Source organism: Erythrolamprus reginae, unplaced genomic scaffold (genome assembly GCF_031021105.1).
Source record: "Erythrolamprus reginae isolate rEryReg1 unplaced genomic scaffold, rEryReg1.hap1 H_41, whole genome shotgun sequence".
Taxonomy (NCBI): Eukaryota; Metazoa; Chordata; class Lepidosauria; order Squamata; family Dipsadidae; genus Erythrolamprus; species Erythrolamprus reginae.
In genome coordinates, this window is record NW_027248497.1 from 216423 (window position 1) to 234097 (window position 17675).

The following is a 17675-nucleotide window of genomic DNA, read 5'->3' on the forward strand; positions in this document are numbered from 1 at the left end:
ATGATTGAGGGAGGCGATTATTGCTGTATTGACCTGCATTTGATCAATTTGATAGCCTCCCTCATTAGATCCTTTTGCATTGCTAGCATCTTGGATAAGTGTGGAGCAATTTTCTCTCCAGGCTTTAATTTTGTAGTGTAAAATTCAGTGAACAACAAGCATGTTCCTTCTTCTGAAACTGGTCTATAAAGTTCATCTAGAGATATGATTAAATCATTTGCAGTAATATCATGTGAAAATCTGACAAATCGGTATCGAGAGACATAAGTATCAACAGTGTGGCACGTGTATTAGAATCTCTTTCTTCCTCAGTCCACTGTCTATTTGAAGGATCAAAAGCCATATGATCCACTCTTTCAGCAATTAAAATCAGTCTTATTTCATGCAACCAAGTTTTTTAATTTTGTCCATTATTCTTTAATCTTGACTCACCTTTCAATGTTGCTAAGGTGACAGATTGTCTTTGAATTGCAGCTGGCATGGCTGCTTGTTGTGGCATCTGGGGTGCATGGACCGGTGGCGGTACTTGGACCGGTGGTGGTGCTTGGACCGGTGGCAGTTGAACTTGAAGAACTGGAGCTTGTGGTCGTTGGTCCTGTTGCATCTGCACACCTTGGCTTTCTTGCAATACTTGTGGCTTAATTGAAGGCTGATTATGAGCAATGTTGTGCCTGTGTTTCCATTCATCTGCAAAAGACTTTGGGATTTCTGTTAAATTAGAACTTGTCTTAAATTTAATATCTTTTACTCCGCCAGATGTCGCTGCAGGATAACTTTTAAAATCTTGTGACACAAAATAGTGAACCGGCTGCGAAATTTTTGTTTGGCCACCAGATGGTGCTGCAGGATAACATTTGAGATTTTCTGAAATCTCTTTGTTTCCGGTCATAACATGATGAGTTTCCATTTCTTTGTTCACATACTGAGTTTCGATTTCGTTTCCTTGCTGCTGGATAGAAATATTACCCAGCTCTCTCTCTAAAAGGTTCATTTGAATTTCTCTCAGTCTACTTAATTGTTTCCTGCATTTAAAAATATCATCCAAGCAAACATTATTTATCATTCTTTGCTTTTCACTTAAAGCAGTCCCAATATCATAAAAATGTGCAGAATAAGCTTGCGAGTCCTGAAGGGTTTGTTCTAGATGGGCTATCATGCTATTTATTCTGTCTATATCATTTATTGAATCCAGGTTACCAGCTGAACTTCTAAGAGACTGTCTGTCTTCGCAATGCTTTAACTTTTGCTTAGCCATTACCGAGGGGCCATATTGGGTAAACCCACTGCTTTCGGAGATTGCCTGGCTGGCTGATTCAGAGGGGACTATTGTACTTCTTCTAAATTACTTGGGTCATAAATCGGCTGGCTTGGAGCTTCTAAAGGTTTTATTGCTTGTGCATCATAAATCACTTGCTGGCTTTCAACATCTAGAAAAGTATCGGCACTCACGGTTTGTTGCTGTTTGTCACGGCTCAGCTCTTCTCTTGTAAGGAGAAATTCTTCTGCTTGATTATTTTTCTCATGAGGGATTTGTTCTTCCATCTTTGTAGCTTTCTTCTCCTTGGAATTATTTATAAGAGCCAGCAGATCATCTATCTGATCACTGGACATTTGATCAATAAAAGACTGAGAGAATAATTTTTTATTTTTACGTTTAGCCGGCATTACAAAAGTATAATTGCTTTTAGATTTATTGTTAGGAACCGACCTCTGCTGCCATGTTAGAAAATAGGCGATAAATTACAGCCCACGTGGACTATAATAAATCATTTCTGGAGGTTGATGGATTGAAGAAAGAATCTGCTTTCAAACAATGTTTCTTTTTATTATAAAAGTAGAAAAATAAAGAATGCCGTAGGAGGCATATAAAATGTGTCTTTACATCATGGCAGCTAACAAAGGATTAACAATATAAAATGGAGAATCTGGAGGGGACGGATGTAATGCACTAATGATGTGGCAGGATTTTACATCATAATAGGAGGAGCTAATAAAACACATACTGTTAACTATTTAATTACTGAATAACTGAATGTCTCGGGCTGTCAGTACTCAGCGTGACATTATATACATCATTAAGAAACACAAAAAGAGAAAAAAATAGCAACATATATCAAAAAAGAAATAACAGCAAAAGAAACCTATTCAGACCCGAAAGGAAGATTTTTGATTATGGAAATCAAATTAAATGAATAATAAATATATTTAAATATATTTATTTAAACATATAAATAAATATATTTACCTCAAACAAAAAACAAAAAGAATACAGTATTATAAGAAACTACACGACAAAATACTAACTTTAGAGAACAAAAATACTTGTATAATGGGAGATTATAATGGAATTATAGATAAAAATAAAGATCACAGGAAAGGTAAAAATAAAAATACAAATAACACATTTAAAGATATGGTAGAAGAATTAAATTTGACAGACTTATGGAGGTTAACACACCTGGAAAAAAAGCAATACATATTCTACTTAGTGCCACATGGATCTTATTCAAGGATAGATATGATATGGGCAAGTAGTGAAATGTTACAAGACAGTGAAATAGTCAAAATAGATACAAATATTTGGGCGGATCATAACCCATTAGATGTGACCTGGAAAGGGACTAAAAATCATAATAAAAGATGGAAATTAAATCTACATATATTACTAGAGGAAGAATATACTAAAAGAATTACAAAAGAGATTGAATTCTTTATGGAAGAAAATCAAAAACAACCATCAACCACCCAAAACCCGTGGGATACTCTTAAAGCCTACATAAAAGGTATTACCATAGCATATAACATAGAAAGGAATAAAAAGAGAAGACAGAAATACAGTATGGTAATAAGAGAACATTAAAAAATTAGAAAAGCAACACCAGGAATTACAGGGAAAAAAGGAAATATATGAATCTTTAATGGGTTATAAACATGAGTTAAACCTATTAGATCAAGAATATAGCCAGAATATCAAATTAGCCAGGCAAACGTTCTTCGAAAATGCAAACAAACCGGGCAGATGGCTGACATATAACATTTAAAAAGAAAAGGAAAATAGGATACCTCAATTAACTGACGCAGAAGGGAGATTACAACATAATGAACAAAAATTAGAAGAAATCATTCTACAATATTATGAGAAATTATATTCAGAAGAGGGAATCAACACAACTAAAATAGATAAATACTTGCTACAAAATAACATGATGGAAATTAATGAAGAAGATAGGGAAATGTTAAATAGAGAGATCACTCCAATATAACTTCAAAATGCAATTAAAAAACAGAAAGGTAACAAATTGCCAGGTCCGGATGGCTATCTGGGGGAATATTATAAATACTTTGGAAAGACTATAGAACAACTACAATTAGAAATTTACAATGAAGCATTGTTGGAAGCTAAAATACCCGAAACATGGAAAGAGACATATATCACCATGATACCGAAAGAAGGTGCCAATACAAAGCAGGTCAGTGACCAATTGCTCTCCTAAACACAGATTACAAAATTTTCATCTCAATACTAGCTGAAAGATTTAAAAAAATATTAAATAAAACTATACACATTGATCAGAATGGTTTTCTACCAACAAGACAAATTAGGAATAATACAAGAATTGTATTAGATATAATTGAATAATACGAAGCACACCTGGATAAACAAACTGCATTGATCTTTCTGGATGCACAGAAAGCTTTCGACAAAGTGAATTGGCAATATATGAAAAGACTAATACAGCAAATGAAATTCGGCTCCAAATTTGAACAACTAATAGACAATATATACACCACTCAGAAAGCCAAAGTAATTGTCAACAATGGAACAACTAAAACATTCCAAATAAATAAAGGAGTTACACAAGGATGCCCGCTATCTCCCCTACTTTTTTATACTACTACTGTACTTGAAACTCTTTTAAATGAGATCTGTAAAGATAATAACATCAAAGGAACAAAAATTAAAAAAGAGGAATACAAATTACAGGCCTTTGCGGATGACTTAGTTTTCTTCTTAGAAGAACCATTAGAGTCAGGGCAGCATTTAATCGGGAAAATAGAAAAATATAAAGAGATAGCAGGCCTAAAAATCAATAAACAAAAACCAAAATTTATGACCAGAAATATGACGAATAAACAAAGTAAGGAATTAGAAACTAAACTAGGATTCACTAACACGAAAAAAATTAAATATTTAGGAATAAATTTAACCAATAGATGCTCAACAATAAAAGAAGATAATTTCATAAAATTAGTAAATCAAACTAAAGCAGAATTAGGAAAATGGGGCAATCTGCAACTGTCATTGATGAGAAGAATAGCATATATTAAAATGAGCATACTTCCAAAATTTCTATACCTATTTCAAAGCATCCCAATAAAACTGAACTCCAAATTTTTTACTGAATTAAATAAAATAATATCTAAATTTATATGGCAAGGTAAAAAATCAAGAATAAAGATAGTAGATTTACAAGATATAAAGAGCAGAGGGGGATTCGGAATGCCAGACTGGAAAATGTACTATAAAGCAGCTTCATTGATGTAGATAAAGGAATGGATCAACCTTGATAACAAAACAAATTTTACAATTGGAAGGTCATGATTTAGAGAAAGGTTGGCATGCTTATTTATGGGACATAGGAGATAAAACACCAAAATACTTTAATAGACATCTAATTAGACAATCTTTATTTAAAACATGGAAAGAGATAAGACATAAACACTATAGAAAAATACCAAATTGGATATCCACAATGGAAGCTCTTATATATCCAAATACAATAGAAACGACAAAAAATATCAAATACAAAGAAATATTAAATACGAACTGTAAACTTAAAAGTAGGGAAGAATTAATAATACAAAACATAAATATAGATTGGTGGACATATCTTCAAATTCAATCATGATATAAAAAGGATATGGAACAAACAGGTATAGAAAGAACTACCCAACCACTAGATAAACTACTGACAGACCCAGAAGAAAAAGCAATATCAAAAATATATAAATATTTGATGGAATATGAAAGACCAGAGGAGATAGTTAAAGGTACAATGATTGCTTGGGCGAAGACCTTTGGCCATAATGTATATTTAGAGGAATGGGAACAAATTTGGAAGAGAAATATTAAATTAACAAAATCCACAACATACAAAGAAAACCAATATAAAATGTTATACCGTTGGCATCTCCCGCCCAAAAGACTAGCCAAAATGCACAAAAATTACAGCCCAACGTGTTGGAAATATAATAAGACTCAAGGCAACTTCTTTCATCTATGGTGGTTATGTCCAGAGACAAGAAAATATTGGAAAAAAAATAAATAATTGCTTGTGTCAAAAAACAAACACAAAAATAGAATATACACCAGAGTTTTTTCTACTGGGCATTATGAGAAGGTCTTATTCTAAAAATGTAAAATACTTAAGCTTGCATATAACAATAGCGGGAAGGATCGTATTTGCACAGAACTGGGAAAACCCACAAATACCTGAAGACAACGAGATCATCAAGAAAATATACGACTGCGCAGAGATGGACAGATTGACAATGGAACTTAATAATCAAAAAGATTCGAACTACTATGAAATCTGGACAAAATGGTACCAATGGACAAAAAAAAAGAAACTCAAACTAAACATTGAAATAAACATCAAGAAATCTAAAAGCAATCAAAAGATAACGTTGATAGAAATATATATATGATGTGGATTCACCTCTAAATATGATTATGTATTGTTTTTAAAACGGAAAAAAATTAATAAATACATTTAAAATTAAAAAAGAAATTTCCATGCAAACAATTGAAACCCAATATGCTGATGTCAAATTTTTGGTAAGCCTGAAATGATTACTTTGCTATACATTCTTCACTATAGTGAAGAAATTCAAATGACAACACTTTACAGTTATGAAAATGTATGATGGAAGCTTAAACATTTAATTCTTAAACTCTTAATTTTGTTTTGCTTTATAGTCATGAGATGCAGACTACTTGCTGGGATCATCCCAAAATGACAGAGCTCTACCAATCTTTAGGTAAGAAGATGTTATTAAATCCTTGAAATATTAAAAATATTTTATTGATGGATAATTAATTAGATTTTAAAAGAAATGGATGGATAGCATCATATTTTACTTACTACCTTTATTGTTATTATTATTTCTGCTTTCTGCTGTAAGAAAATATTCACAAGTAAATTGACCTTGAATGACGACAGGGAGAGGACAATCAGGAACCTGTGATATAATGAACCTGTCAGATATGCTCCCCTTCAGAATCCAGGAAAGTAAGACTCCATGTGAGTTAGAAAGAATACCTGTACTAGTGGTTGCATCAGAAGCAAAGCAAGATCTGAAGGAAAAGGCGCATAGAATGCCAATGTCCCCAAACTCTCCCAGGTGACCTCCCTTTGTCCACCCATCCAATCCCCATGTCTATTTGGTGCCAGGTGGGTACATCTTCCATTGGACCTTACACATCTGGTATGTGTAGCCATTGACCTTGACAATGGCTACACATAAACATGTCCATGGTGCATAGCTGTGCCAGGAAGGGAATGGTGGAACTGCCTTCCTTTATATTCACATCTCGATGTTAATACTTCTCACAGGGTATCCTCCAGCCAACTTCCTTCCCAATGTTCCTATTCAATTTTCCTCCTCCTCCCACCATTACTATGAAAGCTAATGCAAGCAGAGATGCGGAGAGAAAAGGCAGAGGCTGACATTCGGAGCTCCTGCAACTGGGACATTAGTCCTATAAAAGAAAACACGAAACGTAAAATAGCAGCAATAACATTTTAAGACTTATTAGCGTACTTCGAGTGAAATAGATCAATCAATGTTTTTGCTTTCACATCTTTTTCCTTCACCCATTCAGCATGAAACATGGGGAAATGTTTCCAAGCTACTAAGTACGGTACTGTAATTTTTCTCTTTGCCTCCTCGAATCTAAGATTTCTTTAAATCCAATATCGGACTTATGATGTTAATTATTGAGACCTGTCCTACATATTTGGGCCCCAGTTTCTTTGACTTCTGTGTTGTTTGCAAGAACTTAGTTGATAGGAAGACCCAGTCTCCTATTTGGTATTCCTTGGGCTTGACCCTTTTCTTGCCTGCTTGGGTTTTGTGAGCCTGGTGGGCCTCATTGAAGGCTTTACGAGCCACAGGCTAGTTTACTTGTAATTGATCAATCCACTCATTTAACGAAGGGATTTTGGGCTCTTCCTGGGGTAATTCGGGGATGGGTACAGAGTCTTGGCCATAGACCAGTTGGAATGGGGGTGAAACCAGTGCTGCTGTGCACCGAATTATTATAGGCAACAGGTTGCTCCAATTATTCTGCTGATAGTTTATATAGCAATGGAGGTACTGTTCTAACACAGAATTCGTCCTCTTGCATTCCCCATACATCTGAGGATGTTGGGCGGAGTTTAACCCCTGGGTGGACCCTATCAGGGAAAGGAACTCCTTCCGAAACCTGGATGTGTGGTTTGGTGCATAGGAAGCTTTTTGAGAGGTGATTTTAAGAGTGATTTGGGGTGGCGTAGGAAGCTTTTGGAGAGGTGATTTTGGGAGCAATTTGGGGCGGCATTAGCCTTCGTTAGGACCTCCATTCCTTGCTTCTCCTCGCTGTCCGTCTCCACTCGATTAGCCTTCACTTTGTCTGCCCGCCCTTTTTTTTAAGCTTTAACGTTTGGATTTTCCTAATGGATTTGCACGCATTATTTGCTTTTACATTGATTCCTATGGGAAACAGTGTTTCATCTTACAAAATTTTCTACTTACAAACCTCGTCACGGAATGAATTAAGTTCATAAGATGAGGTATCACTGTATATATTATTTGGATTGAAAAGCTGAAAACTTAAAAAACAACACCAAGTGATTTAAGGACAGTATGGTTACCATCTATTGGTAGAGACTGTATTTGTGAGAAAGTTTTCGAGTTGGAATTTTTTGTTTACTTAGACTCGACTTTCATGAAACGTGCTATCTGGATTAATTAAACCTGTTGTTGCTTCTGCGCACACACAAAAAAGCGCCTTGTTGGCTTTTTTGTAGGCTGTTTGTTTAAGCAGCTGGACAAAATTAGCCATTTTTTATGTAAAGGAGAAGGAGATGGAGGAATTAAGAGAAATAAGAGACTTGTTGGGTAAGCTTTGCATGGAGATTACTGAGGACATTAAAGGTTTCCACCATGAAATGAGATTAATAATTGACATTGGAATTGGAACTGGAATAGGATTACAAATTGGAGATGGCAAAGAGGACATTGACAACTGTTATAATGGACTTGATGAATTTGGAATTGGAATAGAAAAAGCAGAAGAACATGAAGTGGGAGTAGAAGATGTACCAGAACAAGATGGACTTGAAACATATAAAGAGACAATTACTGAATGTGGAAATAAAAATAATTTTGGGATTAAGGATGAATTAATTGGGGAATATATTACATATTTTTTGATGGTGTATGGTTACATGCTGAGGTGGAACAAGAGAAATCTGGGGGTAAAATTATAGAAACTTCTGGAAAAGGTTTGTTGGATGATGATATCAATGCCCATGTCTTAAATGATGAGTATATTAAGTTAAGCACTGTTAAGAGAAGATAAAAGCAAGGTTATCAGATTTTGCCAATTTGAAAAGGAATGGGAATTAAAGAGTGGGAATTTGCAAAGAGGGGATTTTTAAAGGGGGCTTTTTATTTAAAGAAGAGATGCATGAGGCCAGCATGTCCTTCATGAGTGGCAGGGGGTGTACGTTTTCGGGTAGGAATTTTTAAATTTTTCTCTCTCCTCATACATTAATCAATTCAATACATCTTCTATTTTAATACAATAAAATACAAATATTTTGTTGATAAATAGTTCATTCTTCCCTCCACATACTATTTCAGTTTTGTCATCCAGTTGAACCAATTGTCATGTAATTAAAATCATTAATATTTCTTCTGATATTTAATAGAAACAATATTTATAACTTATTGAACACTCAGCCAAATTGCCTTCATTCTCTCTTTATACATTTTATTCAAAGCTAAATACTCCTATTAATACTAAAAAGTGAAAGAAAAAACAAACAAATCGAATTACAAACTTCCTCCATCTTCCTCTTAGTAATGTATATTTGATACTCCCCAAGTTTTTTTTAAAAAAAATTAAGCCCAGTTTAATGGTTAACATCTACATTTAATATGACTGAAAAGAAAACTTTAAAAGTTCTAATATAATTTAAAAACATTCATTACGACTTCTGGTGGCCGCTCGAGGTACAGCAGCCGCAAGGTACAGCAGCCACTATCTCCCTCCTGAGGCTGCTTTTTCCTTTGTTTTCTGAGATCCTTCGAGACACAGATCGTCTGGAGTAAGACATGGGCAAAGAGGGGACAACCAGGCATTGTGGGGTTAAAGGCATTTACCCTCGATGCGAAGGGAACCCTCCCTATTAGGATTCAAAGGCGTCCGCTGCCACTGAAAAGTATGGTGGACTCGAAGCTTTGACAGCCACGAAAAGAGGAAGCAACCCAGATTGACAGATCAATCCGTTTTATTGTAAGCTGAAAGCTGTATTGTATTTATGGGATTCTTACATAACAGAACAATCTGTATATCCTAATAATCTAATAAGCGAAAGAATTATAATAGATATAACAGATGGATTCTGATGGATTTTTAAGAAAGCTGGACCAGGATACAGGAAGAAGGGACCCAAACACTACTTAGCTGGCGATAGTGAGTGGTGTGAGAAAGATAACACTCCGATCAAATAGATAGGAGTTGTGTAGCAATCTGATCTAGACATTTATGTTACTCGTCCCTTCAGAATCCAGAAATTTAATTGTTGGTTCCGATTTGACTGAAAGATGGACTGAATGAGCGGAGGATTTCCTTTATTTACCTTGATTGATTGATTGATTGGGCAGTTCATACCAAACTCCGGGGCTGATTGAGTGCGAATTCTAACAGGCTGCAATCGTCCTATGGTTTTTTGTACTTGGTGATTTGGTGGATTGCTATCGGGCTATTAATTGTTAAACTAGAAGAGAGAATGGTAATCCAGGAGGAAGACAATTCTGTGATTCCCTGTGCTGACTGGAGGAGGAATTAGACAGAGGAGTTGAAGGACAATAGGTCTTGCTGTGATACCGGAGGAGTGCAATCCCCCCCATAGATCGAAAAAGAAAAGTAATGAGGATCGAGGAGGTGGCGTACTTGTGTAAGCGATGTGGAGTGGAGAGCGGAGACCAGAGGGTCGGGTGATTTGAGGTGTGGTTGGTGGAGATTTTGAGACTCGTTTGTGCTTAGGACTGCCAGCTTTTTTTCAGCTTTGACTGTCTTTGACTTCCGGCTTCTTCACCAACAATTTCTGTGTCGAGCAAACCTAAACAAATCTGGAAATGACGCAACGGGAGCATTAGACCAAGAAATCATAGAGAAACCATAGAGAAACCACAGAGACTAGAGACTATAGAAGTTAGCAATCATAGAGACATCAGACCATAGATTTTAGACCATAGATCATAGAATCTGATAAGTGGAGAAAGACTAAAGCAACGTAAACTAGGAAAAGCCTCTTGGAACTTTTTGCCTTCTCTAACTGATGGATAAGAGAATTGAATTGAACTGATCCCTAAAGGAATTAAGTAAAAAAGAATTTTAAAAAAATTTAAAGGAAAAAAAATATCCAACATTATAGGAAGAGAGGATTTATACTTATATTATATTTAGCATTTATACTTATATTTACAATAATATTTCATATGTATATTTTTATTTAACAATTAGAGTTAACACATAACAAATAGTATTTATTGCTTAGTAATTAGTAATTAGACTTGTATTATTATCATAGCTTATATTATTATATTATTATAGCTAATTAAATACCATATTATTATAGCTAATGAAATACTAAATATTAAATGTTTAAAAATAATAATTAAGTATTGTGATTTTGAAGGTATTAATATACCATAAGTAACATTATATATCCAGACATTTTCTATAATCTTTTGCAGTTTTGCAGCTTTGACAATCAGTATTATAACAAGTCATATAGAGTTTGTTAAAAGTATAATGTAATAAGATAAGTATTGCCTTCCCTTTCCTTTTCTCTATCCTTCCTTTTTGCTTCTCCTTCTTCTCTGAATTGTACTTGATATATATTATATTATATTTGATATACATTATATTTTGAATTATATTTGATATATAGCACATGAGTGAAAAATTATATATTTAGAATATATACAGTGATACCTCATCTTACGAACTTAATTGGTTCCGGGAGGAGGTTCGTAAGGTGAAAAGTTCGTAAGATGAAACAATGTTTCCCATAGGAAACAATGGAAAAGCAAATAATGCGTGCAAGCCCAAAACTCACCCCTTTTGCACATTATTGCCGGCATTTGGATCCTTGTTTGGGGGCAGGGGACGGAGGGGGGGGTGGACATGACATTCCTGGTGCTGCTGCTGCCTCTCAAAGGGAAACCGCCGCCACCGCCACTATCCTGTTGTCCTAGCTAGAGGGATGGAATTCGCCGGGACATGGCAGCCCCATCCTTTAAGAGGATGGGACTGGAGCAGAGGGGCAGCTACAAAGGGGCTGGCTCGGTGAAAGGGCTCCCAGTGAAGGGGCTGTGAGAAGGTTTTCTCCGAGCGCTTTGGGAACGCCCGCCTGCCCCTCGCGTGTGGGCTCTCTGACTGCTGCAGGGATTTCCCTGCCTTGTGATGTCACTGCCAGGCTTTCCCATTCGATTACAGCCCCCGCCGGGATTCCGTACTCAGAGAAAGCAGCCACTTCCCTGGGAGCACTTTCTCTGAGCACTTCGGGACCTCCTGCTCCGCCCCTCTTTAGGAGAGGTGGGGTGGGCATTCCCGAAGCACTTGGAGAAAGCACTCCCAGCAAACCGTGCTCTGGGTTCCCAAGATCGCAGTCCAAAATCCCTTCTGCCTTGGTGGTTTTTTTGCCTGTTGCCATGAGATTCCTCCGGCGGCAAGCAAGGCTCGATGTCCTGACTCCTGAGGAGCTGGTTCGCCTGTGTTCCCAGTCCTGAAATCGCCTTGCAAGGAAAGGAGGCAACGACATCCCTGTCATTTCCCCATTCTGCCAGAGATCTGTGTTTTGATGTGGTCTTGACATTGAAGGCAGGTTGGGGGGTTTGCGTTGGGAAGGTGGAAAAAAAATGTGAAGGTTTAAAACCACCGGCTCTCTTGTCTTTGCTGAAGGGAACAGGGCTCCGGACTCAGTTTTGTGATTCAACTCTCACTTTGTTTTGCTTTGGAACAGGGTCATTTTTTAAATCTCTGGGGGTTTTTTTGCCTCTGCAGTTATCCAAAAGAAGCCAGGAGGCTGGAGATAAGAGACAACAGGGACCCTGCTCCCCCCCCCCCTCTGCCTGCCTGCGCTTCCCCGATTCTCCCGGCTTATTTTGGATAACGAGGGGAACACGTCAATCACAAGCCAGCATTCAATCACGGGGAGGGTCCTAAGAAGTTAAACTTAAGAAATAGAAAACTGCTTTCCCCCCTCTGTACACACACACAAGGTGAAGCTGTTGGGTTTTTATTTATTTATTTTTAAATTTTCTTTTCCATAAATCTTCACGATCCTCTATCAGACACTTGTCAATGCAACCCTACAGTGAGAAGAGTCTCTGCAGGCAGGCAGGCACAACTCTCGCTCTTTCCCTCTCCTTCCCATGAAACTAATAACTAAACCACACAGCATTTCTTTCGGCCAGGCAGAAATAAGATCGTGCTGCTGGTAAACCAAATGCTTGCTTCTCCCCTTCAGCTAAAACTAATGACCAACACAGAGAGAGAGAATGCCCCATCCTTTCTCCAAGTAGCAAAGCTGAGAGCTTGGCGGGCAGATTGGGGGGACGGTTCTCCTTGCACATCCATCCCATTTGCCAAGTCAGCCCCATCTTTCACCGGGCATAAATCATAAGCTCTTGGGTTCTCCCTCTGGGCGCGCGCACACCTTGGACTTTTCCTCCACAGTTCTCTCACACCCCCACCTCCCCTAACAGCAGAGGAGAAAAGCAGCGTTGGCCCAAACCACGGACGCAGTGAATGCATTGTCATGGCAACTGGCAGAGACAGGTGGGCAGGCCAGCCCCAGCCCCCTCAGCTTTTGTACTGAGAGAACTGAGCTGGCTTCGGGCAATGCATTCATTGCGCCCGTGGCTTGGGCTGCCGCCGCTTTTCTTCTCTACTGTTAGGGGAGGCGGGGGGGAGAGCTTTGCGCCGGGCTTCTCCAGGCTCCAAAGCGGCACAAAGCTCTCACTGCTTCCTCTGCAGATGGGAGGCTCCTTGGGGAAAGCAGCCGCAGGAGGAGGAGGAGGAGGAGGAGAAAGCCCGAGAGAGAGACGGATAGGGTGGGCGAGCGGGCGGGCGGCAGCGGCAGAGCTCCTTGGGGAAGGCGGCCACAGGAGGAGGAGGAGGAAGAGGAGGAGAAGCCGCAGCTGTCACAACCACTGTGGCCACCCTTTCCTTTGGAGCCGCACTGGGCTCTGAAGCGGCGCAAAGCTATCCCCGCCTCCTGTGAAGCCGGAAGGCTCTTTGGGGAAGGCAACCACAGGAGGTGGAGGAGGAAGAGGAGGAGAAGCTGCAGCAGCCCCCGCCGCTGTGCCCCCCTTTTCTTTGGAGCAGTGCTGGGCTCCGAAGCGGTGCAAAGCTATCCCCACCTTCTCTGCGGATGGGAGGCTCCTTGGGGAAGGCAGCCACAGAAAGAGGAGGAGAAGAAAGCCAGAGAGAGAGAGCCGGATGGGGTGGGCGAGTGTGCGGGGGCAGCCGCAGGAGGAGGAGGAGGAGGAAGAGAGGAGGAGAAGCTGCAGCTGTCACCTCCGCTGCGGCCACCCTTTTCTTCAGAGCCACGCTGGGCTCCAAAGCAGCGCAAAGCTCTCCGTGCCTCCTCTGCAGCTGGAAGACTCCTTGGGGAAGGCGGCTGCAGGAGTAGTAGTAGGAGAAGGGGACCGGGAAGTGAGTGGGGGGGGAAAGTCCTAGGCAAGCCTCCTCTAGCGGTCCCGCTCCAGCCCCGTATTGGCCCTTCCTTGCGCTGGGCTCACTTCTTCGGCATCAAACTTTTGACGGGGGAGGGGGGAGACGTGGTGCGGTTGCCGGGTTTGCCTGCTCTGCCTGCTGCGGCAGCGGCAGCGGCTGCTCTGGGCGCGGTGTGCGGCTGCTCCCGCGGCGGCTGTTGGGACTGAGGGAATCCCCCTCTCCCTCCGGCTTTCATTTTATTTCCAGTCACGTGAAAAGAGCGGGGGAGAGGCTCCCCCCCAAAAAATCCCCGCCGTCAGCCGGAGTTCCTTTTTGTTGGCAGGGCGGGCTGGCGGGAACGAAGGGGTTGGGTTGGTTTTGTTTTGTTTTTCTCCTCAGGAAGGCAGGCGACGCTCCGGTTAGAAAAGTCCATAGACGGGGAGGAGGAGGAAAGGGGACCGCGCAACCTCGTCCTCGTCGTCCGCGCCAACCTGCCCTTCTTCCACGTTGGGTGGCTTGTTCTCCTCATATAAGACCGCAGCGGCGGTGGAAAGCTTCGCCGCGCTCCCCTCGCGCTCTCGCCGTGGCTGTGAAAGGAGCTGGCAAACTTAAAGGATGGGGCATGATTAATTGGGGAGGGCTGGGGACGGGTGGAAGGAAAGAAGTGAGCGCGGGAGGGGCGGCCCCGCCGATTCACTTCAAAGCGATCTTCTGCCCAAACTGCCAGGAGAGTAAGGAGAGACTGCGGAGCTTAAGACTAACCTCCCGAGCGGGAAAGCGCTCCAAGCGGTCCTAAAGCCCAGGGTCTCCTGTGCGAGGTAGCTCCTATCCGCCCCCCCTCCCCTGTCAAAAGTTTGATGCCGAAGAAGTGAGCCCGGCGCAAGGAAGGGCCAAGGCGGGGCTGGAGCGGGACCGCTAGAGGAGGCTTGCCTAGGACTCCCCCCCCTCACTTCCTGGTCCCCATGTCCAGCGCCCGAACATGGTTGTCCTCCCCTCGGAGCCTCCCCGCTGCACAAGAGGTGGGGAGAGCTTTGTGGCGCTTCAGAGCCCGGCGCGTCACCGAAGGAAACAGTGGCCACAGCGGCTTCTCCTCTGAGCAGGCAGCGGCTCCTAAGCCGGCTCCATGTTCCGGCACAGCTTTACCCCCCCCCCACGGAATCCCGGTGGGGGTGGCAATCAAATGGAAAATCCCAACTCTGACAGTCACAAGGCAGGGAAATCCCTGTGGCAATCAGAGAGCGCACATACAGTAAGGGACCGGGCTCGGGTTCGTAAGACGGAAATGGTTCTCAAGACGAGATAAACAAATAGTAAACCCCGGGTTCGTATTACGAAAAGTTCGTGTGACGAGGCGTTCGTAAGATGAGGTATCACTGTATTTTATTTAGAAAGCATCTTAGAAATTCAGCTTGCTTGTATAATCATTGAAGGGCTTTTAAGATAATTATTAATTAACTGTAATTTAAATTTAAATCTCAGATATCTAAACCGATTGATACTAGTTAATAGTTGATATTTTATTGTTATGGCATAGTCATTTGGAATAGAATTTTTAACATTCTCGTGGCACAACGACAAATTGATGAGATGCTAGTGGCTGACAAAGAAAAAAGTGATATGAACCTCATGCAAAATATGAATAAAACCGTAGCCCTAATGCAGGAGATGATGGTCAAACTACAGGATTCAATTACCAACAACCACACTGAACTGAAAGCAGATATCGCCAGGCTTGAAAACAGACTAGAAATGTCACAGATGGCTACACAGAAAAATGAACAACAGATCATAAAAGTAGAAAAAAGGACTGAGCAGAATGGAAAAAAATAGATAACAAAAATCTCAAGAAATTCATTAATCCATCTCAAAATGGAGAGGTCCGCCAACTTTTTGAGATTCCAAAATATAGCGGAATCAGAAGGGGAAAATATAGGTGAAATGTTGACAATTGTAGCCGGTATCTTGCAAAAAAGCCATGAGGAGGTGGTCAATGAAATCAATGAAATTTTTAGAATCCAAATTAATTATGCTAGAAGACACCATCTCCCCAGAGAGGTCCATTTAAGATTCCTAAAGAAGAACATAAGGGATAATGTATATGTTGCCTCAAGAGAAGGAAAACTTACATATAGGGGCTCAGAACTTAACATCTTGAAACAAATCCCTAGGAGACTTAAGGAAAGACAAAGAAAATACAAACCTCTGGCAAAATTGCTAAATAAAAAAGGAATAAATTTCAGATGGAATATACCATAGGGCATGACAATCACCTTGGAAGGAAGAAGGATTAAAGTAGAGAACATAGAACAAGCCCAAGAAGTGCTTGAACAGGTTGCAAGACTAGAACTAGAATCAGAAAGTGGAGACAGGCTAAAATCAAGTAAGGAAGAAGATTACGGCACAAGACAAATAAATGAGAAGAGAGAGAGAGAGGGTGAGCAGAGAATCGGAAGAAGAAACAAACAAAGAAAAGGAAGAAGGAGCAAGAACCAGATCTCGGACTGCGGCAACAGACAACAAGTAAAGAAACAACAACAACAAATCATTAAATTTTATTTTTATCTCTTTTTTTACAACTGGAATGCAACATGAAATGGCAGGTAAACAAAAAAAAGAAAAGACCAACCCTCCCTGAAACATTTAATAATCTAACAGATGAATTAGACCTATTAATCCGACACCCCAAAACATTCAATTTACATTTCACTCGATCCCACATAATACTTTCTCAAGGATCGATATGGTATGGATTGACGAAGGACTAAGCCACAAAGTAAAAACTTTAGAAATTGAACTGAATCATTGGGCAGACCACAATCCACTCCATATAACCTTCCTTGGAGAAAATAAAAGCTTCAATACTAAATTACTTACAGACGAAAATTATATTGATCTGATTAAAAAAGAGAGAATTTTTTCTAACAGAAAATAAAAAACAACCTACAAGGATACAAATAATTTGGGATACCCTTAAGGCATACATCAGAAGAATAACAATTTCATAGACTGCAAATAAACTTAAAGAAGAAAGGAAAGAATATAATTATAACTTAAATAAAATTACAAAATTAGAAGCATTATTACAACAGGATACCCCCCAAAAAAATCATATATTCCCTGATGGATGCTAAACATAAAACTAACCTGATCCACGAACAGGAACATGCCAGAAAGATAAAATAAGCTAGACAAACTTATTTTGAATCGGCCAATAAGCCAAGCCGATGGCTAGCCCCCAAAATAAAAAAAAGCAGAAGTGAAAAAATAGTTTATCAGCTTGTAGATGAGCAGGGTGCATTACAACATACAGAAGAAGGGAAGAAAAAGATAATATATGATTACTACAAAGGGTTATATATACAAGAACAGATTGACATAACGAAAATAACGAGTTATTTGTCAGAAAACAACTCTTTGCTAATCAGTGATCAAGATAGAACAATAATAAACAGTGAAATAACAACCCAGGAAGTACAACAAGTTCTAAACAATCAGAAGAAGAATAAATCACCAGGTCCAGACGGCTTTCCAGCGGAATTTTATAAAAAGCTAAGTCATGTTTTTGAACCTGTACTATTAGAATTGTATAATGAAACGTTCCAACAAGCAGACATACCTGACACTTGGAGGGAATCTTACATAACAATTATCCCGAAGAATGAAACAGAAAGAGATA

General features: G+C 39.7%; 1 protein-coding gene across 1 annotated transcript in view; it reads left to right on the plus strand.

The window, feature by feature from the left end:
* The window catches only part of LOC139155665 (dystrophin-like), a gene marked incomplete at its 3' end in the record, with an annotated part of 302221 nt that overhangs the window by 188449 nt on the left and 96097 nt on the right, over positions 1 to 17675 (plus strand). The window contains exon 5 of the mRNA XM_070730905.1: positions 5981 to 6042. Coding sequence (XP_070587006.1) covers positions 5981 to 6042 — 62 coding nt within the window. The remainder of the gene's footprint in view (positions 1 to 5980; positions 6043 to 17675) is intronic.